At 39.1% G+C, this 23,919-nt stretch overlaps 1 protein-coding gene across 4 annotated transcripts in view; it reads left to right on the forward strand.

Moving 5' to 3' along the window:
- The window catches only part of CEMIP2 (cell migration inducing hyaluronidase 2), a 135,592-nt gene that overhangs the window by 42,891 nt on the left and 68,782 nt on the right, over positions 1-23,919 (forward strand). For all 4 annotated transcript variants that reach the window (XM_073634510.1, XM_073634516.1, XM_073634532.1 and 1 more), the window contains exons 2-8: positions 360-708; positions 5,316-5,456; positions 7,361-7,922; positions 10,871-11,040; positions 12,673-12,861; positions 18,281-18,450; positions 23,723-23,917. In XM_073634510.1, coding sequence (XP_073490611.1) covers positions 378-708; positions 5,316-5,456; positions 7,361-7,922; positions 10,871-11,040; positions 12,673-12,861; positions 18,281-18,450; positions 23,723-23,917 — 1,758 coding nt within the window. In that variant the 5' untranslated portion in view covers positions 360-377. The remainder of the gene's footprint in view (positions 1-359; positions 709-5,315; positions 5,457-7,360; positions 7,923-10,870; positions 11,041-12,672; positions 12,862-18,280; positions 18,451-23,722; positions 23,918-23,919) is intronic.

The raw sequence follows: 23,919 nt of genomic DNA on the forward strand, positions 1-23,919 counted from the left end.
TAATGATCGGATCCCAGTATCTGTCAGCAGCTTTTTACTTGCTCATTTGGATGCCTCATGAAGAATTTACTTGCTATGTAGGTACCAGAAGAAAACCTGGGAGAGTTTTATGATGACGTTCAAAATTGTTGACACGTGAATGGAGACCTATCTATAAATCATTTTTTTTTTTTTTTTCCCTTGGGCATTTTGGATAGTATTTAAAATTTTTATAGTGGCAAAATGGGTATTGCATACTGTTTACAAAGCTGAGTGTTATACCTTGTACTTATAGATTTTCCAGATGTGTGTCTTGTACCATTTCTATTGTCTTGCTTTTAATCGTTTTTTTATTTTTCTATACTTTCTTGTTTTGGCAGATTTGACATCACATAACAATGCATTCAGGTGACTACAGAGGGGGCTCCCGGCTGTTCCTCCAGCCACAGAATGGCAGCAACCTGCGCTCTCCAGGTTACGTGCCTGGCAGAATTGTTCCATTACGTCCACCACCTCTTCCAAAGACTCAAGCATCAGCCAAATTTAATTCTGCGGGGCAAGAAGCACATGCAACATTTGGGTTTTCTAGAGACGAACAAAACCATCATGCACAGGTCATCCGCAAGAGAAGACATAAAAACACTTTAATATGCTTTGCTATTTCCAGCCTGTCGTTTTTTATCATCCTTGCGATTGTTCTAGGAATATCCTCAAAGTATGCCCCTGATGGTAAGTTTCCATCTATAAAGTTTTTAAGCCCAGGTCTTTTATTTTTTTTTTTACCTATAGGATATAAAGTTAGAAACCTAGGTTTACACAACCCATAATCAAAAATGTATTTTAAGGGTTAACTTTTGATAAAACATACCTTTTATGATTCGCCTGGCAGTATGAGATTGGCGCAGCAATCAAGAGCTCAGTAGTTTATAGGCTCTGTGCTGTCCTCCAATAGTACTGCTGCTGTTGAGTAAACCAGTGGACCCAAAAAGGAACATGAACTGATACAAACTCAAAATTCAGTCATCTCCAGGGCAGCACAGGGGCTAAGTGGTTAGCACTTTCGCCTAGTAGCAATGGGAGTTGTTGGTTCAAATAACCAGGGCGTGTTTCCTGGAGTTTGCATGTTCTCTCTGTGCCTGTGTAGATTTCCTTGGGTACTCTGGTTTCCTCCCACACTTCAAAGACATGCTGGTTGGTTAATTGGCTCCTGTCTAGACTGGCCCTAGTATGTATATGTATGAATGCGAGTTAGAGACCTTAGCTTATAAGCTCCTTGAGGTCAGGGACTGATGTGAATGCAAATATATATGTGTGTGTGTGTGTGTGTGTGTAAAGCGCTGCGTAAATTGACAGCGATATATAAGTACTTGAAATAAATAAAATCTCTGTCAACTTACTCCATATAATGCCTGGGCACCCACCAAGCCCAGGGCACTATAGCTTGGGTATTACACTTGATGAACGATTTGGGAACTGCCACTTCAGAAAAACCCATTAGACGGGACCCATCACTGATACTACTACCACAGTGCTGGTACATATTCAGCATGTTATACCTGCTGTTTCCAAATCCTATCTGTATAGTTTAATTTGGTTTTTAAATTGCATCATTGGATTCTAGTTAGATGTTATGTCTGCATGGCCTTCCTTTTTTATTAAATTATTTTGAACTAAACCTCACAAATATTTTCTGCTAACTAACCATGTGTAAATAAGTATATTGTATTTTTCATAACCACTTCAATACAGGGCACTTTTGCACCTTCCTGCCCAGGCCAATTTTCAGCTTTCAGCGCTGTCACTGTTTAAATGACAATTGCGCGGTCATGCTCCACTGTACCCAAACTAAATTTTTAGCATTTTGTTCCCACAAATAGAGCTTTCTTTTGGTGGTATTTGATCACCTCTGCGGTTTTTAGTTTTTGCTAAACGAATAATAAAAGACCAAAATTAAAAAAAAAAAAAAAAAAGTTTTTTTCTTTGTTTTGTTATAAAATTTTTTAAATAAGTACGTTTTCTTCTTCACTGATGGGCACTGATAAGCTGCACTGATGAGGTGGCACTGATAGGTGGCACTGGGCACTCATAGGTGGCACTGATAGGCGACACTGGGCACTGAAAGGCTGCACTGATGGGTACTTATGGGTGGCACTGATAGGCGGCATTGATGGGCACTGATGGCTGGCACTGGATTTCACTGATAGGCATCACTGGTGGCACTGGTAGGCATATTTCACTGGCACTGATTGGCAGCTGCCTGAGCACTGATTGGTATTTCCCTGGTGGTCTAGGGTGGCATACCTGGTGGTCCAGTATGGTGGCCATCCCTGGTGGTCCTTGTGGCATCCTGGTGGTCCTGGGTGGGCATCCAAGGGGGGGCTGCGCTGATAAACAATCAGCACAGACTCCCCCCTGTCAGGAAAGCTGGCGATCGGCTCTTCTCTACTCGTGTCTGTCAGATGCGAGTGAGGAAAAGCCGGTCAACGGCTCTTCCTGTTTACATCGTGGTTAGCCATGATTGAACATGGCTGATTACGTGGTAAAGAGTCTCTGTCAGAAACTCTTTACCTAGATCGGAGTTGCGATGTGTCATACTGACACACCACAACAACGATCGGTGCAATGCGAGCCCCTGGGGCTCGCAGCAGCTTGATATCCCGAGAACGTCATATGACGTCCGGTCAGGATATCGCATCCACTTTGCCAATATCATTTTTCTATATGGCGGGTGGCATGTGGTTAAAGTATGATACATGTCATCTCAGGCTAGGGCTATGGAGAAAATAAGTTATTCTCTAGTCTTTGCTTTATGTGTGCTTGCATATTACTGTACAAGCACATAAAAATCTAATTTTCTATTCTTATCTAAAGAGCTGTGATCTTTTCTTTGATAAAACCTCAGAGCTTCTAGATTTTTGATATGATGGCTCGGTTAAGAAGGAAGAGATACTTATCTGGTTATGATGAGTCAAGTTGAATATGTTGCTCAAGCCTAGCAGCTGACTTGCTGAAGTTGGACTTTAAAATCTATCAATAGCCAAAACAAGTTTTACTGCTATCTGGAGATCTGTTAGATTTGAGTTTACTTTCTGTTCTGAGGAAAACGTTTTATCAGACCGCAAATATGGAGAAATCGCAAAAGGAGGTTTTAACACCATCCTACTTAATTTGAAAATGTCATTTTTTATTTAAATCGGTTGTAAAGGCCTACGTTTTTGTACCGTCATGCATTTTTTTCATGAGGGTTAAAAACCCCCTGTGTGCGCAGAGCCCCCAGCCCCTCCTAAAACGTACCTGAGCCCCATCTCGATCCAGCGATGTGCATGGGCGTATTGACTGAGACAGCAGCAGTAGTCATTGGCTCCTGCTATTGTCAATCACAGCCAGTGAGAAGAGAGTGGGGCTAAAGTCGAGCCACACTTTCCATGTGTGAATGGACACACAGAGCAGAGGCTCAGGTGCCCCCATAGCAAGCTGCTTGCTGGGGGCACTAGGCAGGAGGGAAGGGCCTGGAGCGCCGGCAGGGGACCTGAGAAGAGGAGGATCAGGGCTGCTCTGTGCAAAACCATTGCATAGAGCAGGTAAGTATGCAATGTTTGTTATTTAAAAAAAAAAAAAGCACCTATAATGTCACTTTAATGTATTACAGTGGAACAGATACTTCATTTCCTGTCTGGTGAGAAAGGTATCCTCAAGACAGAATGAGTAAGGCCCCTTTCACATGGGGCAGACTCCGCATTCGATCCACTTGCTCAGCAGGGAATCTGTCTGCTGATCTCCTGCTAAGCAAGCGGATGACAGATCAGAGTGGACACAGACACAACCCACTCTCCTCTATGGGCAGTGAGATGTAAATGGGCTGGCTGGTTGTTTGCACCCGACTGCCATCATATCCAATCTGGCCAGACGGAGGGAATGGACACAAATCCATTTTCATCCGCCTGCCCATAGAAGAGAATGGAAGATCTGGTCAGGTCCATCTGAAAAATTGCTTGACCGCCTGTGTGAAAGAGGCCTAAGGGGAAATATTTCTAACAGGTATTCTAAACCCTATCTAATACACTTTTTTTTTTTTTTTGTTATAGATAATTTTAAATTAAATGTACACGTTTTCAGAGTGGGGTTGATTTACTAAAGGCAAGTAGACTGTGCATTTTGCAAAGTGCATTTGCTCCAGAGCTTAGTAAATGAGGTAAAGCTTAAGTTTGCAAAGAGTACCCAATCACGAACAAGGGGAAAGAAAAAAAAAAAAAGTTTTTGCTTGCACATGATTGGATGACGGAAGTCAGCAGAGCTTCTGCTCATTTACCAAACTCTGGAGCAACCGCAAAGTGCATAGTATTTTTGCCTTTAGTAAATCCACCCCACTGTGTTCATGTGTGGGAAAAAATGTTTGCAGTCCTAGTTGTTACAACCCCTTAAAGCCTGTTAACCCTTTCGCTGCCACCATTAAAAAATTGTTGCATTGGTGGCAGCATTGGCATGTAAGCAAACTATAACAGCCGGGAGTTTCTTTGCCTTTTTGCTCATACAAGAAAGCTAGAGGCTAGAAGTTATTCAGTCACCCAATGCCTTCTACATATACAGTAAAATGACCCTTGGCCCCCCCTCCCCACCTGACATGGGATTTTCTGTCTCTCTGGGTCTATTCATTGATCTCCATTGGGTAGCATGAACCTAGAAACCCTCATCACGGAGCACTTCCTGGTTCAGAACTGTCAAACCTGGGCTGCTCTGGCTGGTGAAGAAGCTGACAAATCACAGCTTCAGTAGAGCGCAGAGGGGATGTTAGGGCTCTCATAGACTTAAGAAAGCCCCCGTGCCCTATACACACACATGAATGCAAATGTGCTGAATGATAATTGTACTGCATATTGGGGAGAGTGAGGGCAATAATTCCAGTGCTATCATTTACGAATAACTCTAAATTGAGTTGTAAAAATGTTTTAAGCGCCACCTGTGGATAATTTCTGGTATTGTAGCTTTCTACCACTTTATAGGAGTGTGAAGCTTTGAGGCTTGACATATTTGATATACAGTATATTTACGTGTACTAAACCTCATCTTATATATTTTACCCAAAAATTGGGCATTGTGTTCTGTCTGCTAAAATTAATTTGAGTGTATTTTTGCTGAAAATAGATTTTAGATCTATGACTAACTACATTAATCACTGCTACTGTTTTAGTCTACAGAGTCTCTGCCTTGTAATAGAACTGTAAATAAATATATATAAATATTGGGCAAAAAAAGGTTTAATGGAAAAGTAGAAAAAAATCATACTAACTTTTTTTTTTTTTTTTTTTTTCCTTTTTGCTCTTGAATTTTTATTACAGAAAACTGTCCAGATCAGAACTATTTACTTATCAACTGGAATCCTGGGCATGACGCCACAAAGAAGATAGTCATAAAGAAAGGGGACCTCTTTCGCTTGCAGTCGGATGCCACGGTGTATTCTATAACCATACAGGATGGAGGTGTGTAAAGTCCTGCTAATGTACTGAGGGACTGTAGTAAGCAAGTCACATGTAAAGGACTTGATTCATATTTCTTTTAATTGCATGAAACTTTATTCTGCCCGTGTTGACTGTGTGTTTTGTCCATTGCAGTTTAAGCATTACATAAGTAGTAATTGAAATATTTATATCCTACCATACTGTTTATTAAAGCGTAATTGCAGGATTAAGTCATGTAATCTCACCTGTTGATGCTTGTTAGGCAATCTGATACCAGTAAAACAGCCAGCTGTTCCACGGCTGACACCGCACACTGTAAAATGCTGTTTGTAAATCAAACCTTAGCCGGAAATGAATGGGGTTTAACTTGAGCATGCAAGAAAGATTATGGTTTTGTCATTGTCTTGAACTGATTGATTATGGTTATTCCTGAAAAACCTCAGTTTTATTATATTAATTATACATTTATTTTGAGCAATGTCTCAATTTCTTCAGTCCCTTCTTTCATATAAACATGCATATCTAAAAAGGTACTCTGGGTATGGTATATACTTTGTTGGGGCAATTAAGTAAATATTTTGCATATTTAAGTTAGTAGGCGAAGGAGTACATTTTGGGGATAGGTTTGGCAGCTGCAAGAGCCCAAAGATAATTGTACTTTTAAACCACGTTGGGTATTTCATTATAACTTGGTATTGCAAGCAACTTTGCAAATATAACTTATCTCTGCCTTTTCTATTCTCTGTGCTTGGATAGTGGTCTACATATGCCTTTATAAATCTTTATTTGCATTCAGCCTGTCTACACTGTACACAGAGCAAATGTCCGCAGAACCGTAATGTGGACAACAAAGCTATCAGGGATACCCCTGATGTGCTTTCTGCACATGGCTGCCTGGAATAGCGAAGGATATGGGAATGAGTAGGGGTTGTCGTTTGCCCTTTTCCAATTTTTTTTTTCTTTTTTATTATGATTCTACTGGATATTAAGTAAATATTTTGCACATTTAAGTTAGTAGGCGAAGGGATACATTTTTCCACTGGCATTAACGACATTGGGGTGGATTTACTAAAGCCAAAAAAGGTGACCAGTCTATTTGCGTTTAGTAAATTAACCTAATTAAATTAAAGAGTAACTCCACTTTTGTTTATACACACAAATACAACATTATTTCGAAAATACCATCCAGGTATAAAAGGTAACACTATAAAGGTAATACAGCTTACACTAAAAACCTTCTACTACATCATATATGTAACATTATACTATAAAGAGACTGGTCGGTGATGGATGTAAAAGAGCTGATGAACATATGTTAACAGTTTTAACATGGAGTATTCATATGTCAATTCGGTCCAAAGTAAAGCTGCTACCATCAAAAATTAATCGGACACCTTGAATGTCTGCTTCTTCAATATCTGTTTCACTTTCAAATACTCAGCATGTAGGAGAGAAAATGCTACATAGTATTTACTATAAATTAAAAATCTTTTATTGCAAACCAAAGATTTCAGTTACATACTGTGCAGCCAAATTGTGCATACAATTGAAAGCTTGCGGCCATTCAAGTTTATTTTAGTAGAGCCTCTGTTAAACTCTCAGTGCTTCATATAGACTCACTGCAGTGCAGCCTAGAATCTTATCACATCTCCTAGCTACCACCCTACTCATTGCATCATAGATGACTTTATCAGGGGAATCAGGTAGATGGAACTAATTCAATCAAGAGTATATTTTTAGAACTAAAGTTAATGGGAAAATCGTGACTGTTATAATTTGCTGTCTGCATCCTCTTCTTGAAGAAGAAAAAAATCCTGTTTTTGGCTACTGTATGTGGTGTGTTTTTTTTTTCACCTTAATTTAAATTGTTTGAAATCCTATCCAATACTAATTGCACGCTTTTTTTTCATTTTTTTTTTTTTAAGGGAAACTTGTATTTGAAGACTGTCCAAATGGTTCCAAAAATATTACACTGAGGACTCGTTTTATCCTGGTAAAGGATGATGGAGCGCTCCATATTGGAGCAGAGAAATGCCGCTATAAATCAAGAGCAAATGTTATTTTATATGGTAAATCAGATGAAGGAGACAGTGATCCGATATTTGGTAGGAAGTTCATTGGTGTGTCATCTGGTGGAACACTGGAATTACACGGATCCCAAAAATTATCTTGGACTCTGTTGACCAAGTCTCTTTCTTCTTCTGGGCTTGCAGCTGGATCTTACAGTTTTGAAAAGACTTTTCACAGAGGGCTGTATGTAAGAGCTGTCGATCCAGAAACGGCACATGTTTTCTTTTCCGACAGGTTTGACACTTATGAATATCGAAATGAAAGCATTAGGCTACAGGAATTGCTCAATGGATTGCCACCTGGTAGTATCGTTGCCATGGCTGTTTGTGACTCTGCAGAAAAGAATCTACATGAAGGCACTCGGTCAATGATCCAGCGTCTCCTTGGAAGTAATCTTGTCCGAGGATTGGCTTTTAGGTATTGTTAATCATAGTATCAGCATGTCTTATCAAAAAATGTAATCTTAAAATGGATATCCTCGAGCTATCAGGTTAAGAGATTGATTTAAAAAAAAAAAATGTATATTTAGGTTTCAATGGAAGTTCTTGCATGCTTGAAACATTTTTACACAAAGATTTATTCAGTTTTTGGGAAAACGCCATAACTACATTGGCACTATTGTTTACATTTAGTCCTCATGCACACGGACGTTTTTACAGCTGCTTTTTTGAGCTTTTTTTGCAGCTTAAAAAGGCCTGTCTATGTTAGTCTATGGCTTCATGCCCACCTAGGCGTTTTTGAGCTGCAAGTGGCATAGGCATTTTTAAGCTGTAAAAAAAAACCCAGGACCAGTGGGTTCTGAAAGACGTTTTTCAGCTGTAAAAACGCTCTAACGCTGAAAAACGCTCAAAAACGCTCAAAAACGTCATTCACCAACGTTTTTTAGCGTTTTTGATCCATTGAAAAAAAAAAAAAAATTTGAAAAAAAAAAAAAAAACGCTCAAAAACGCTAACGCGGAAAAACGCTAAAAAACGCTCAAAAACGCTATTGCAAAAACGCTGAAAAAAGTAAAAAAAAATCACTGCAAAGATACTGGCGTTTTCATAACGTTTTTTTAACAGCCTGTGTGCATGAGGGCTAAAACTGTATGATATGTAGATATCACTGTAGTCCTAAAGTAGAGGTCTTCAAACACTGGCCCTGTGCTTGCCTTTATCCAGCCCTTGGGGCACCATTCCTCCCCACTGACACCATCAATGGGGCACTATTCCTGCCCACTGATATTACGATTGGGGCATTTTTTTACTTACACAGGCCACAGTCTGGTCTCCCCTAAAGTCTGAAGGACAGTAAACTGGCCCTTTGTTTATAAAGTTTGGAGACCCCTGTCCTAGCATTAGATGCAGGTATGGCTAAATATGTGGATTGTCATGTATTCTGGGCCAATGGCATGCGTGTACACCATATGCTCTTAGTGGGAACACTATAGACCTTTTTATCAATTCCACCATGGTGGGCTCACTGTACAGTAAACATACTGTTCTTTTTGGTGATTATGTACTCTCCCAGCTTATTCATAAACATGCCTAAAAGCCCTCTCCATCAAATTTACATTTGACTGGTGTACAATTTTTTACACTTTTCATAAGATTAAAGTGGATGTAAACTCGATTCATGAAATTTGACCAGGGCACATATTTCTGTAGTGTTTACTTATGTCTCGCTAAAGCCCTAAGTCATATGTCTTTCTGCTGCTTCGTTGCTCTGTTATCAGCATGATAACTTCTGACAAGATCTCCAACACAGGAGATAAAAGCAGCTGAAAATTTGTTTCAGAGTGGGTGCTATAGATTAGCAGAGAGCTGATCTATTCACAGCACAGCTCTGCAAGTTTCTTTCTTCCTCTGCCTATGTGGAGGGAGGGGGTCAGCTGTCATACAGTGTATGTCCAGACTCTCCTCCCACTGCTGAATGCGGAAGTGAAAATTCTAACACGCCGTGCACTTTCTAAAGTAGAGAGAGAGCTGAAGACAGCAGATATGAATGTAAAACTTGTATAGGGAGATTTGTTTCATCTCTGTGTATCATTTGGGGCTGTTCGCTTCACTGGGTATAGGAGAGGGTTTGAAAAAAGAAGAAAACTCCTTGTCAAATAAAATAAAAAATTGGATAAGAGAAAAATTAATTGGAAAAAATATAGAATAAATGATAAGCTGCTCCCCAATTTGAGCAAAATTGGTCAAAGTGAATTAGAGTAGATAGGGGGCGCTATTACTTACTAAAAAAGAAAGTACTGTGAACAATATTGTTGAAAATTAATTAGTAAAATTAAATATTAGTGAATATAATGATCCTTCACACCTGTGAAGCGTGGAAAGGTGAATAAACACATGAAAAATAATATGTGATATTGTAAATGAGGATAAACGTGATATACAATAACAATAGTGATGTAAATGTCCCAGTTGAACACTAACTCAATAGTCAGTGAAATAAAAGGTAGATAACATCTTCCAAAGTGAATGGATTTCTTGATATATTCAGATAGAGATTCCTTCACCAAGAAAGAAGAAAATGCACCTCACAATAATGTATAGATAGCTGCTTACCAGATACCAATGACTCCTTTAATTAAAAAGAGAGTCATTAGTGCTTATGCAGGATTGTGCCTGCTCACGTCGAATGACTGGATGCTGGATGGCTGGGTGCTGGATGATGGTAGGCAAAGAACCTTACGATCCCCGGTTGTTCAGACATGGAGTATGGAAAAGGCAATAGAAACGTCCATAGTGTAACACCGTTTTATTAAAATTGTAAAAGACAAATAAAAAGCCAAATGGCCGCTTACATTGGTAGGTGCCTACTCGGCACTGGGGCTGCTCACTTGTCTAGCTGTGGATAAGAAGAGGGGTCCCTTCGCATCACCTCGATGTCGGCGTGCGTTCCACCCGGCGTGAGCAACGACCAGCTCACCGGACGTAGGTAAAGAATCACGTGACCACGTACCGCTGACCGATACGTGGTCACGTGATTCTTTACCTACGTCCTATGTCTGAACAACCGGGGATTGTAAGGTTCTTTGCCTACCATCATCCAGCATCCAGTATCACATATATATTGTTTATTATTTTTCATGTGTTTATTCACCTTTCCACGCTTCACAGGTGTGAAGGATCATTATATTCACTAATATTTAATTTTACTAATTAATTTTCAACAATATTGTTCACAGTACTTTCTATTTTAGTAAGTAATAGCGCCCCCTATCTACCCTTATAGGAGAGGGTTTACATCCACTTTAACTTCACCATGCAGAAAGATTTTGACTAGTGCAGAGACCTGGCTTGTAAAATTAGAATTGTACAGTTCTAAATTCTTTACAAAAAAAAATAACTGGTGTAATTCTGTTTGCATTCCAATGCAGGCAGGCTTGGGCTCTTGTTAGTGTTGTTGGCGGCAGTAACACTTCATGCAGTGAAAGTACTAGAGACTATGAGAATCACAGCACTAGAGGAAAGGCAGAGGCCATGAATGTTTTTTCCACATTGGATGGACAGAAGTTTGCTGTGAAAGCGTACAGTGAATGGAAAGCTGGTATGTACTAACTGTGCACAAATGCATATTTCTGTTTGCACGTTTACATTTATAACATGGGAGAGGAAGGCGAAAAGGTAACTATTTTGTTAATAAAAGGATCAGGTAGCTTTCTAATGGTATGCCAAGCAGTGTGCCAATGCAACCAGGATTGTTTTATTGACCTACAGATTGTGGGTCTAGCTGGTTTATGGTACTTTTTCAGAAATTTATGAACTTATTAGGGCCAGTGTTGAAGGACTTCGATGGACAAAGGCTGCTTGCTATTGACCTCTGTTTGACCTGCTTCTGAGATCATTGCAGGTACATTTGGCCTGCATTTGCAACGTTAAGCTGCTTTTGCATTCTTATAGAATTGTATGGGAAAAGAAGCAGTTGTGAAACCAACAAGTAGACTTCAAGACTAGATAATGTTAACGCTAAACAACTTTTATTTATTTTATTTATTACAGGTACTTGTATAGTGCTGTTAATTTACACGGCGCTTTACATATTATATATTGTACATTAACATCCGTCCCAGCCCTCGAAGAGCTTACAATCTTAGGTCCCTAACTCCAATTCATACATACACATACTGGGCCAATTTATCCAGGAGCCAATAAACCTATCAGCATGTCTTTGGAGTGTGGGAGGAAACCAGAGTACCCAGAGAAAACCCGCACAGGGAGAACATGCATATTCCAGGCAGGTAGGGCTGTGATTGATAAACAAACAGACAACCCTAGTTGCACAATTTCAGACCTGAAGTTAAGTTAAGCTGGCTGGTTTAAAGGGTAATGCAACAACATAAAACTTTATAGAGTTTAATTTGCATTGTAATTAAAATTGTCTCATTACATTCTTCACAAACCTAGTCAAATGTTGTTAGCATAGGCTGCATTTTATTAGTAATTATGGTTCCTTGATGGATTAAGCTGTTTTACCATATGTTTGGTTTCATACTGCAGTTGCATTTAGTGATGTTTTTTTTTTTTTTAACGGTTTAAAATGATTTAATTACATGTTTCATCTGTGGAAGTATGAATACAGTCACTGGGCAGCCAAAACTCAGATCCTGCACATAGCACTGGATTTACTGCACTGCCTTCTGATCACCCATATGTGTACTGATTTGACTTAAATGATTTGCCATACATTTGTAGATTTCTCTCTGACAGCCCCACAGGCTGAATGAGAAAATCACACGATTGCTTTATCCAAACTAAAGGCCTGCAGGCTGAACAAGAGAAATCACTAGATACCTCCTATCAGCACTAAATGGCATATATGGAAAAAAAAATCCTTTCTGCTGGCTACTGTACTCTGACAGCTGTCGCCTGCAGCTGTCAGAATGCCCAAAGAGTGCCTGCATCTGTTTTGGATTCAACTGCTGTTCTGCTGACTGGCACCTTTTTGTTTGTTTTTTTTGGGGTTTTCCCTTCTCAGACAACATCAAAGATGTTGGATGGGAGAATGGGACAGGTCCATACATGGCTTAAATTCCTGATGAACCTCCTGAAATTCACCTTGTGTATGGCCAGCTTTAGCAGACTGTTTTTTATGGTTGGCTTGGTAGGGGTCTGAACCATCTTCCAAGTGTCCTGTTGTGAGTAAATCCTTGTTACTCTTAATTGTTTGTTTTTCCTGCAGGTAAAGCCTTTTTCGGCTTTGTTGTAGAAGCTGTCGATGGTATTATTTTGAATCTGATGGATGATGTTCACAGTTGGCAACCAGGGGATCAAGTAATTGTTTCTAGCACTGACTATTCCATGTATCAAGCTGAAGAGTTTACACTACTACCTTGTCCAGAATGTAACAAATTTCAAGTCAAAGTAAAAGGTACATGCCTGTTGGTGTTTTTTTTTCGGTGATTTTGCCGTAGTATCTTGTTGCTTTATTGGTACACTATTGGGTATATTTATAAAGCTGTGAATGTGACATTTACCAAATATTTACTGGTGGTGAATAAATTACTTCATAAAAATACATTGACCAGGAAGATTTTACCTGCAGTGAATTTTTAGTGAATGCCAAAATGCTGCTTCACGAATATACCCCTAGATGTTTTGAAAGGTTTGCTCTTCTGGCACAATTGAATGAAAAAAAAAATATATAATTAATATAAATATATAAATATAAATATATATATATATACACACACACAGATCAGTGATGCGGTGCAATTGTTTAGAATGAAGGCTACTTGGCAATGTTTTAATTCACTTTTTTGTTTGCATCTGATGTTATATTATGATGTTTGCTCTTATTGTTATATTTGTTACTGGCCTTGGGGATACCACCATGGAAGTTTGAATCCAAGACCTTTCTGATACATTAAATGCATTGCATTTTTAATTTTCTATTTTTTTTTCTTGAATGATATTGCTTATTCCACCAACATTTCTAGTTTGTAAATCCCACAATGTATTTTTGCTTATAATACCAATCCGCACTGTTTGAATAGATTAACTTTAAACAGATAAAATTGTTTTTGTTGACCTCTGCATTTGAATTAGATTGAGGTAGCATGTTTCACCAATTTTACAATATGTTATTTTCCATGCATGCAGTATTTAGCACCTATATACTAGCTTACACTTGGGGTATATAGAACCAATAACATCAGGCCCTTCCCCTATAGGTGCACACATTTGAATGTTTCTACCACACAAACGGCTAGGACCAATTGAACCTGCTGGTATTTTTTTTTTTTGGGTTGTGAGGGAAGACCAGGGCACACCGAAAGTAGAAAGGAATATTTGCATGCCAAATCATAAAATGACCAAACAATTTAGGTCTTCTTAAAGTGATTGTAAAGTCTCGTATTTTTCCTATAAAAATAACAAACATTATACTTACCTGCTCTGTTGCAGTGGATTTGCACAGAGCAGCCTGGATCCTCCTCTTCTTGGGTCCCTCTTCTTTGATCCTGGCCCCTCCCTTCTGTTGAGTGCCCCCACAGTAAGCAGCTTACTATGGGGGCACCCATGCCGAGTCACAGCTCCCTGTGTCCATTCAGACATGGAGCCCTGACCTGGCCCCGCCCCCTCTCTCCCCTGATTGACTAGCTGACTTTGACAATGGTGCCTCTGCTTTGTCTAAGCCAATCAGAAGGGAGAATCTCGGACAGCTGAGACACTCATGGACACTGCTGGACAGAGGGACCTCAGGTAAGTATTAGGGGGTCTGAGGGGGGCTGCTGTACACAGAAGGCTTTTATCTTAATGCATTAATATAAAAAACTTTCTGCTTTTACAACCACTTTAAGTCTGATAAATAATTTACAAAGCATTTCAGTCGCATAATTTAGTTACTGTCTTTACCTGTATTGGAAAGAGACAACCATCTGTTGGATATGCACAGATACAAAAACACTGCTTCTAAATGTGGGGTGCAACTTTCCTAGAGGCATTGTAAGGTAGTAGCACATTGATCATATAAATTTTAAACCGTAGCACTTTTGAAGCTTAAATGCCAAAAGTAACTGAGAATAATACGTTTTTCATGGCTTACTATAAAAGAAAATAATATTTAGCTTTTGAGACAGAAAGTTACTTGGTCTGACTGATTACTTTTGCTATTTTGACCTACAAAATTCTTACTTTGTGAAGCCATCTGTGACGATGAATAAAATGCTTATTAGTGCCAGCTACTGAAGAAAATCTACATGGGATGACTGTCTTCAAAGCATACCATAATTAAGGCCTTTATGACAGGGTCCAAGGGCAAAGTTTCTTGTTCATCTCATATCTTTGCACGCAATGAGCTCACTAGAATGGTGTCCACATGACACTGAATAAAGTGTTTGTGAACAAAGTTTGTATGTACAGTATGTGGAGGCCAAGCCCTGCATACCAGCCATGTTGCACACGCTCATATAAATTTATTAAAGAAAAAAATATTTTTGGTAATTTTTTTTTTTCTTTCTCATGATGTATGTGAATGAAATCATGTCGCAGAGCATCAAGTATGATGGAATTCATGCTCCGCAGGGATGAATTTGATTTTATTCAAAGGAAGATTACAATTTACCCAACGTTCACTGTATAGCAGGATTTGTGAAAGGGTTTGCTAAATAAAATTGTCTTTGCATAGTAAGCTTTTGCATTAATGGGGTGATGCAGGTTGAAGAAGAACTCTTCAGCCCAAGAAGAAAGGGAAATCGTAACTATAGACCTGGGTAGTTCTCTAAATCTAGTCCTACTGTCTGAAGATGGGCGGAATGCATGTGTACAGAATGTGCACAGTGTGTTTGCCTAGCCTTATCATTGATTATCCAATAAATGATGAGGGTTCAAAATAATTTGGAGTCATTCAATATATTTAAATGACTATATCTAGGGGTTAAGGGACAGGCTGTATTACCATATTCCCAGCGCATGTTGCCCTCTCCCTAAAGCTCTGGCCAGTGGATGGTCCCTCAGCGTCAATACGTACAATGCAGGGCTGTTACCCTGCATAGTATGAGGAAGTGAATATTGCGTCTGCAGCCATAAATGACTCAGAGGAAGCAGAGCTGAACCAGTTGCATGAATGGACTGAGCCTGCTGTAATGCAGACTAAAGCAAGTTTTTTTCTCCATTCTGCACCTTTTAGCCATGACGAGCATGTATTCCTTACAGTGCAGTGGGGCTCACTGCAAGGGTATCTTTAGTTCAAGCCTGAAATTAAGCTTCAATGGAGGCCCATGTCAAAGAGTAAAGAATAAAGCAGGGGTAGGCAACCTGGGGCCCTCCAGCAGTTTCAGAACCAAAAGTTCCATCATTCTTCTGGGAGTAACTGCCAGCCTTGCAGTGCCTTATGGGAAATGTAGTTCCACAACAGCTGGAGGGCCCCAGGTTCCTTATCGCTGCTATAAACCATAAGGGCCAGTTCTGGTACATTGCATTAAAGCAGCTCATTCCTTTGAATGAGTTGCCACCTCACGAGAAAAAAAAGACGAGCCCCAATTTTTTTCATACAGCGCTGGTGCACTAATGTGAATTGTGGTGATCTGCAATGCAGCTGCATCATAATCTTGTTGCCTTAAAGCATAGGGGTTCAGTTAAAAATGAATGGCACTTAAATGCGCTAACTCCTGTATGGTGCATTGCCGTGTGTGAACGAGATCCAAGGCTGGATTCACTTGTTTGCATTTTTACTTTTTTTCATTGAAAGAACTGAAAATGCACACCAAAGTGTATCATGAGGTATGTCAACCTATAAACGTGCATCAGTGTTGACATTGGACACAAATTGCATTGCAATGCATAATAACATGTTTTGATGCATTTCCCTTTAATTCAATGGAAAATGTTTAACCACTTCAATACCAGGCACTTTTTCCGCTTCCTGCCCATGCCAATGTTCAGCTTTCAGCGCTGTCGCTTTTTAATTGACAATTGTGCGGTCATGCTACACTATTCCCAAACAAAATTTTTATTATTTTGTTCCCACAAATAGAGCTTTCTTTTGGTGGTATTGAATCACCTCTGGGGTTTTTATTTTTTGCTTAACAAAAGACCGAAAAATGTTGAAAAAAAAAAGTTATTTCTTCGTTTCTTTTAAAAAATTTTGTAAATAGGTAAGTTTTCTCTTTCATTGATGGGCATCGATGAGGCGGCAATAATAAGGCGGCACTAATATACAGCACTGATAGGTGGCATTGATGGGCATCACTGATAAGGCACTGGCTGGCATTATTGGTGGGCACAGATTGGCATCATTTGTGGGGAGCACAGATTGGCATCCCTGGTGGCCATGGGTGGCGTACCTGGTGGTCATTAGTGGTGGGCATCCCTGGTGGTCCTACATGGGCATCCGGGGGGGGGGGCTGCACTGATCAATCAATGCAGACCTCCCTCTCCCCCTTGTCAGCAGAGCATCTGATCGACTCTCCTCTAGTCGCGTCTGTCAGATGCAATAGAGGAGAAGCTGATACACAGCTCTTCCTGTTTACACCATGATCAGCTGTGATTGGACAAAGCTGATCACGTGGTAAAGAGCCTCCGTCAGAGTCTCTTTACCGAGATCGGTGTTGCGATGTGTCAGACTAACACACCGCACCACCATTCGCTGCTTGCCCCCCGTGGGCGCGCACCAGCTCATTATACTGAAAGACGTCATATGAAGTCCAGTCAGGATAACGGAACCACCGCCCGACCGTCATTTTGCTATAGGCTGGGCGGGAAGTCGTTAAAGGAGAAAACCTATACGTGTGAATAGGCCTTAAGGGTCCATTCACACAAATCACTTGTGGGAATATATAGTAACGTGTGTCGGTGTTCAATGTGAATGACATCCTAAAAACGTGTGTCGGTGTTCAATGTGAATGACATCCTAATGCACCTCCCAAAATTTTTGTGTGCTGTAACACACCACTATCCTTTGCATTGCTGTGCAAATAAATGTAAAGTGTGCATTTTTTTTATGTATTGAGGTACATTGCAGCCCATTATTTTTCAATGGGCTACCTATTGCAGCGCGCCACAACATGCATCAACACATGGAAACGCTTTCTCTGCACTACCAGCATTGTGGCATGAATGGCCTTAAGTGTTCTTTTCTTTTGAAGAAAAGCTTATTTTTGTGCTTAGAAAATCCATTAAGAATACATTTTGTTGCCAGTTTAAAATCCGTAGTAACTAGCAGAGATTTCTGTTAAAGAAAAATGTTCCATGCCTTAGCATTTTAAAACCATTTACTGTATAAATCTCTGTTATAAAGCTGGTTTTCCAGTGATAAACGTTGGGCAGGAATTCACAAATAGAAATATTTGTTTTACGGAATTGCACAAACTGAAGCAAGCAAAATGTCAGAGAGGAGTTTGCATAAACAGTCTTGCCTTTCGTATATTAAAAAGAATGACTATAACCCTGAATTAACCATATTTATTGAGGTTTCAGAGGTCTGGTTGGTGAACAAAGCTGTCGTCCTCCATTCCCTTTTTGATTTTGAATTCTAAACGATGTTTAAAGTTCTTTCTTTGAAAATGTTATACTGAAAATAGTTTAAAAAGCTATTCATGAAAACAAACAATGGCTGCCTTTATGCACAGAGAAGGGTTAATGCTGGAATAGCATCTCTGCTCCCAAACATATTATCAGGGATGCCTGTGTTGTGACCCTACAAGGTGTTTTATGACCTCTGCCCTCTCTGCAATATTTTTGTTCTGAACCAATCATGTAAAACTGCACTACTAAGGTACTAATATGTGTATCTTTTTTTTTTCTGTTCTAAGAATCACAACATCTTTCTTTTTTGTTTTTCTGGTCTTTAGAGACGCCTTTGTTCTTCCATATGGGAGAAGTCACAGATGGGCTGGATATGCGAGCGGAGGTGGGAGACCTTACGAGGAATATTGTAATCCAAGGTGAAATGCAGAAGACTTGTTATGGAAATAACCAGTGTCAGTTTTTCAGCTATGACACTTTTGGAGGGCATATTAAGGTTTGTTAACATCTTTTCATGGTCTTGGATATTGTGTACTTGCTTGGCTGTTCATGTGCAGATTGGTAGAAATGGCTAAATATGACTGTTAAAGCGGAGTTCCACCCAAAAGTGGAACTTCCGCTCAGTTTTCTCCTCCTCCTTTTTTCTCGTACAATTACTGCTGCCGGCGATACCCGGCATCAACAATCATTGTATTCTGACTGTGTGAAAACCTCCCGCTGGCAGAATACAATAGTGCAGTGGGAGGTATTCCCCTATCAACACTGGGACTGTTGATGGGGGAATGGAGCAATTTTCTTTTTTGATGTATGACTTTTTAACCTTTCAGTATTTAATTTCACAATAACGTTTTGGCTGATAACCTGTCTGATGCCTAAATACCCCATTTTCAGCACCTTATTTCTGAAATATGTTGGTATAAAAACACTGAACAATGTCATGATTTCTGATTGGGTCATAGTACCGGTGCTCCCACTTTTAACCCTTTCATGACTAAGCCTATTTCTGACATTTGATGTTTACATGTTAAAATACGTATTTTTTGCTAGAAAATTACTTAGAACCCCCAAACATAATATATAATATATATATAATATTATATTATAATTTTTAGCAGAGAATCTAGAGAATAAAATGGTGATTTGTTGCAATATTTTATGTCACACGGTATTTGTGTAGCTGTGTTTTAAACGTAACTGTTTGGGGAAAAAGACACTTTCATGAATTTTAAAAAAACGAAACAGTAAAGTTAGCCCAATTTTTTGATATAATGTGAAAGATGTTACGGCGAGTAAATAGATACCAAACATGTCATGCTTTATAATTGCACGCACTCGTGGAATGGCGACAAACTACGGTACCTAAGAATCTCCATAGGCGATGCTTTAAAAATGTTTTATGCTTACCAGGTTAGAGTTACAGAGGAGATCTAGTGCTAGAATTATTGCTCTCGCTCTGACAATCGTGGCGATACCTCACATGTGTGATTTGAACACCGTTTACGTATGTGGGCGCGACTTCCGTATGCGTTTGCTTTACTGCGCGAGCTTGCGGGGACGAGGGCACTTTAAAATTTTTTTTTTTTATTTTATTTATTCTTATATAATTGTGTTTTTAAAAAAAATGTAAACATCCCCTGTGACAGTAATAGGTGGTGACAGGTACTCTTTATGGAGGGATCGGGGTTCTAAAAGACCTCCAAAACCTCCTTTGCACTTCAAAGTATTCAGATCGCCGAAAACAGCAAATCTGAATACTGTATTTTTTTAAAAATCTGGCGCCATTGGCAGCTGAGTAAACAGGAAGTGACGTTGTGGCGTCACTTCCGTATTTACATTCAGGAGGCTGGAATGAAGCCGTTTCTGACTTCGTTCCAGTCTGTCTTTAGGCGCCGGAAGTGATGCATCACAGATCCGGACTCCCGGTGGAACGGGAGGCCCGGTAAAAGCGGCGGGGGGGTGTCACCTCCCGCTCCTCCGGTATAACAGCCGAGCGTCTTTTAGCCGCATCAGTTGTTATACCTGGAAAGCCAATCCCCCGCTCTAAAAAAAAAAAAAAGGTACCGGGATGATGCCTGCAGCTGCGGGCATCTTCCCGGTAAAACCCCCGAAAGCCGAGGCTGCACATCTGCGTACGCTCGGCGGGAAGGGGTTAAGTTTATTTCCAGTTGTATTAGGGAAAATTTTTGATGGTTGTATCAGCAAGGTTTTCATGTTAATACTAAAATGAAGGGTTACATTTGCTCAGTACAAAAGACCCTACAAAATATTTTTATGCAACATGTTAATTTTCTGTCTGGGCAAAATGCATAAAGAAAAATCTGTAGCTGCTGCTGTTTTATTTCCAATATAACACCAGTATAATAAAACTGCTTTAATGCCCCCCTGACAATTTGACTTTAGATTGCATTGTCTCCTTTATTTTGTACACTGCAATTATAAAACCTGTATAACAATCATAATAATTCACTAAATTGAAACTAAAACTCCCATTGTTTATACTGTATATAGAGAACGTTATCTGAGCTATAACAGCCTGTAGTTAATGGGAGCTGCAGTCCCCTGAATACGAAGGTAAAACAAATCTTAATGCCTGAACACAGTTTTACAACTTTGCAATGTGTTGGTAAAACTGTAGATATAATTTTACCTAGTTAGTGTATCCATCTGTACCTTGTTTTTTTTTAAGGACAAATTAGGGTTTCATTTGGTGGTAAATGCTATTAACATAACCTACCACCAACAAAAAAAAATACACAAACCCAAAATAAATTAACCTGCTCCTGACAATATGTGTGTGTATATGTGTATGTTTCACCCATAGTGGGGCCTAGAAAAAATACCTGACCTTTTGACCATGAACTTTGACTCTAAACTTGACCCCAACACTAACCTTACACTGACCTAGATCAAACGCTAAACTAGCTATTTTTTTCTTTATTTTTTTTCCCCACCCTTCTTTTGTTTATACCTTTTCTCCTTTAGTAAGGAAAAAAAATGCAATGGAAAAGATTTACTAAAACTGGAGTACTTAGCATCTGGTGCTGTGCATGATAGCCAATCGGCTTCTAACTCCAGCTTGTTAAATTAAGCTTTGACAAAAAAAAAAACTGGATTCTATGCAGAGCTGCACTAGATTTGGCATGCTCCAGTTTTAGTAAAACCCCCTTTTTGTATCTTTTCCTCCATTCAGGAGGAGAAAACGCACTAAGGGCGAGCTAATAGTGAGAGGCTATCACAGTGATCAGGTGATCGTGATCCGGGCCTCCCACTTTCCAATCGTTAGTAGGAGACCCAGAGTTCCTGGTAAGCGCATGGGAGCATGCTCCCTGCACACAGTTGCATATATATATATATATATATATATATATATATATATATATATATATATATATATATATATATATATATATATATATATATATATATATATATATATATATATATATATATCTATATCTCTATATATAGATATATATATATATATATATATCTATATCTCTATATAGATATATATATATATATATATATATATATCGCCCCACGGATAAAGACCCACTTCTGTGAGGCTACATATATGCATACGCTCATTGGGAAGGGGTTAAGTTGATTGCATGTTTTTACAGCATGGCTATTTTCTTCAGGGCTGGTAAGTCACAAATGCAGTATGGGATGCTGTGTAGTTTGGTACCCCCAAAAAAACACTTTGAACAGAGGAAAATCAAAGGTTGCAGAGAGGGTCCAGACTTTGCAATAAAATATGCCTTGTGTGTTATTTGTAAACTGCACACTATGCATAATATATCATACAAAGAGGTGTAAAATAAAACATTTTTAATATGTAAAATGTTTTTTCTTTACTGCATGAGTTGCTGCAGTTATATACACAGACCTGTAATCCATTATGGTATGATATAGTTCCTTTAGGTAGAACTTTGTTTTCCTAATAATACATCAAATACATTATGTACTGTGCAGGGAAGAGCAGAAGTCTTTTTCAAAGTTTGTATAGTTTAACACTTTAATTTTTTTTTTTTTTTTTTTTTTTTTTATATTTGATTCTCCTCTTTCCTTCATGCTATTTACATTCCCTTCCTCTAGCCCTGTGGAAAATTTGGTCACAGTGCTCTATTCTGTGTGCTGTATTATGTTAGGCACAGTGAGCAATGTGTGGGATGTCGTGGAAAGCAAGCAAAGGCCAAACACATCTTAGATACTTAAGTGGTGAATCTGAACTTGTAATAGAAAATAATCTACAGAGCAGTTCAGTGTGGAAAATATATTGTTTGAGAAGTTAAACCCAGGTTATTTACACAAGCTAGATCATAATAATGTACTGTACTCTTCTGTAAACTTTGGGGTGAAATAGTTATCAAGAAATATCCTGCACCATGGTTATATATTTATATTGCAATTCATTACAATGTGTACAGTTATTAGAGAAAATTGTCTATTTTATGGAAATCTGAAACTAAAGTAATAGATATATGTATTATCTGAATAAGTACGGTTTCCGAAACATATTACGGAACAAATTGGTAGATATTGCATGCTGGTGTTTTTCATATGCTAAAATACTTACAAAAAACATTAGCCAAACACAAATTTGAAAACTGCATTATTCACAGCAAGTGCAAACAATTTTTAGAATTCCAGCAGTTACCTTAGGCTGGGTTCACAATTGTACGACAAACGCTCCGACATTGGGAGATCATGTCGCATGATGTGTGAAAATCAATGTTTCCCTATGAGAGCCGCCTTAACTGGTCCAACACAAGTCTGTCCAACTTTGAAAATGCTCCCTGCACTACTTTGGTACAACTCTGGTCCTACTTCAACCCATTGAATATCATTGAAGTCGGGTCAAAGTAGGATCCTTGTCCTAACCATCCGACTTGTGACATCCGACATGGTGATTACAGCAGCAGTAAAAGGAATTTTATGTCACTCTGGGATTGTTTTGATTGGTCAAAGGACAAGTCAGACTATCTCAAAGTTGGAGCAAAATCTTATCTTGTTCATTCAAGTCGGATGGAAGTAGGACTGATGTTGCAGGGCAAAGTAGGATGACAGCCATACAACAGTCGTGTCGTACCAGTGTGAACCCAGCCTTATAAGCCAGAAAGTGTTTCCAAGCTGTTAAGATATCCTTTTTAAATTTTAGTAAGACTACTCTCACACTGTAGCCATGGCAGCGCTGGCAGTAAAGCGCAACTCGTTTTAGCTGCGCTTTTTCGGCCACTAGTGGGGTGCTTTTAACCCCCGCTAGTGGCCCGAAGAAGGGGTTAAAACCACCCGTGTGGCTGAACACTGCCTGAAAACTGCCTTCAGTGTGAAAGCTGTCTAAATCTTTTATGTAAAACCAAAAATATATCTTTCTTAGGCATATTAAAGGAGCAGTGATCAAAGTAGTGTAACTTTTGCACCAGTGCCCAGGTTTCAGTGTAATTTTTCAGCAAACTAACATCTTGGTGCTCCAATTTATTGCTCTCTGCACATCAGGATTGCTCTAGGTGATTTTTTTTCATAACAATTTGGGAATAGTGTGCATAGAGGATGAGAAGTCTGCTGCTGACTTTCCTCATGATGTTGCAAACCGGTTTAAAACCTTAGACATGTGTGCAACAAAATCATGTTCTGGTCCCACAGGTCGGACAGTTTAGGCTCATTTTTAGATTGTATAAGGAAAGTTGTAAGAATATAATGAGTTGTATTGAAACTGGCTTCTACTGGAAATTTCACAAATGTTTACCATATGCTTTATTTATTAGATTGTACAAAACTTTACTTCTGTCCATCTATCCAACGTTGAACTGAAAAACATGGGCCAGCAGATCATGGGAAGCTACCCTGTCCACTTTCACCTTTGTGGAGATGTTGATGGTTCCAACACTTATGTGGAAGGCCTGTCCATTCATCATAGCTTTTCCAGATGTGTCACAGTCCATGCAACCAATGGCTTGTTGGT

The sequence above is a fragment of the Aquarana catesbeiana genome, linkage group LG01 (genome assembly GCF_042186555.1).
Source record: "Aquarana catesbeiana isolate 2022-GZ linkage group LG01, ASM4218655v1, whole genome shotgun sequence".
Lineage (NCBI taxonomy): Eukaryota > Metazoa > Chordata > Amphibia > Anura > Ranidae > Aquarana > Aquarana catesbeiana.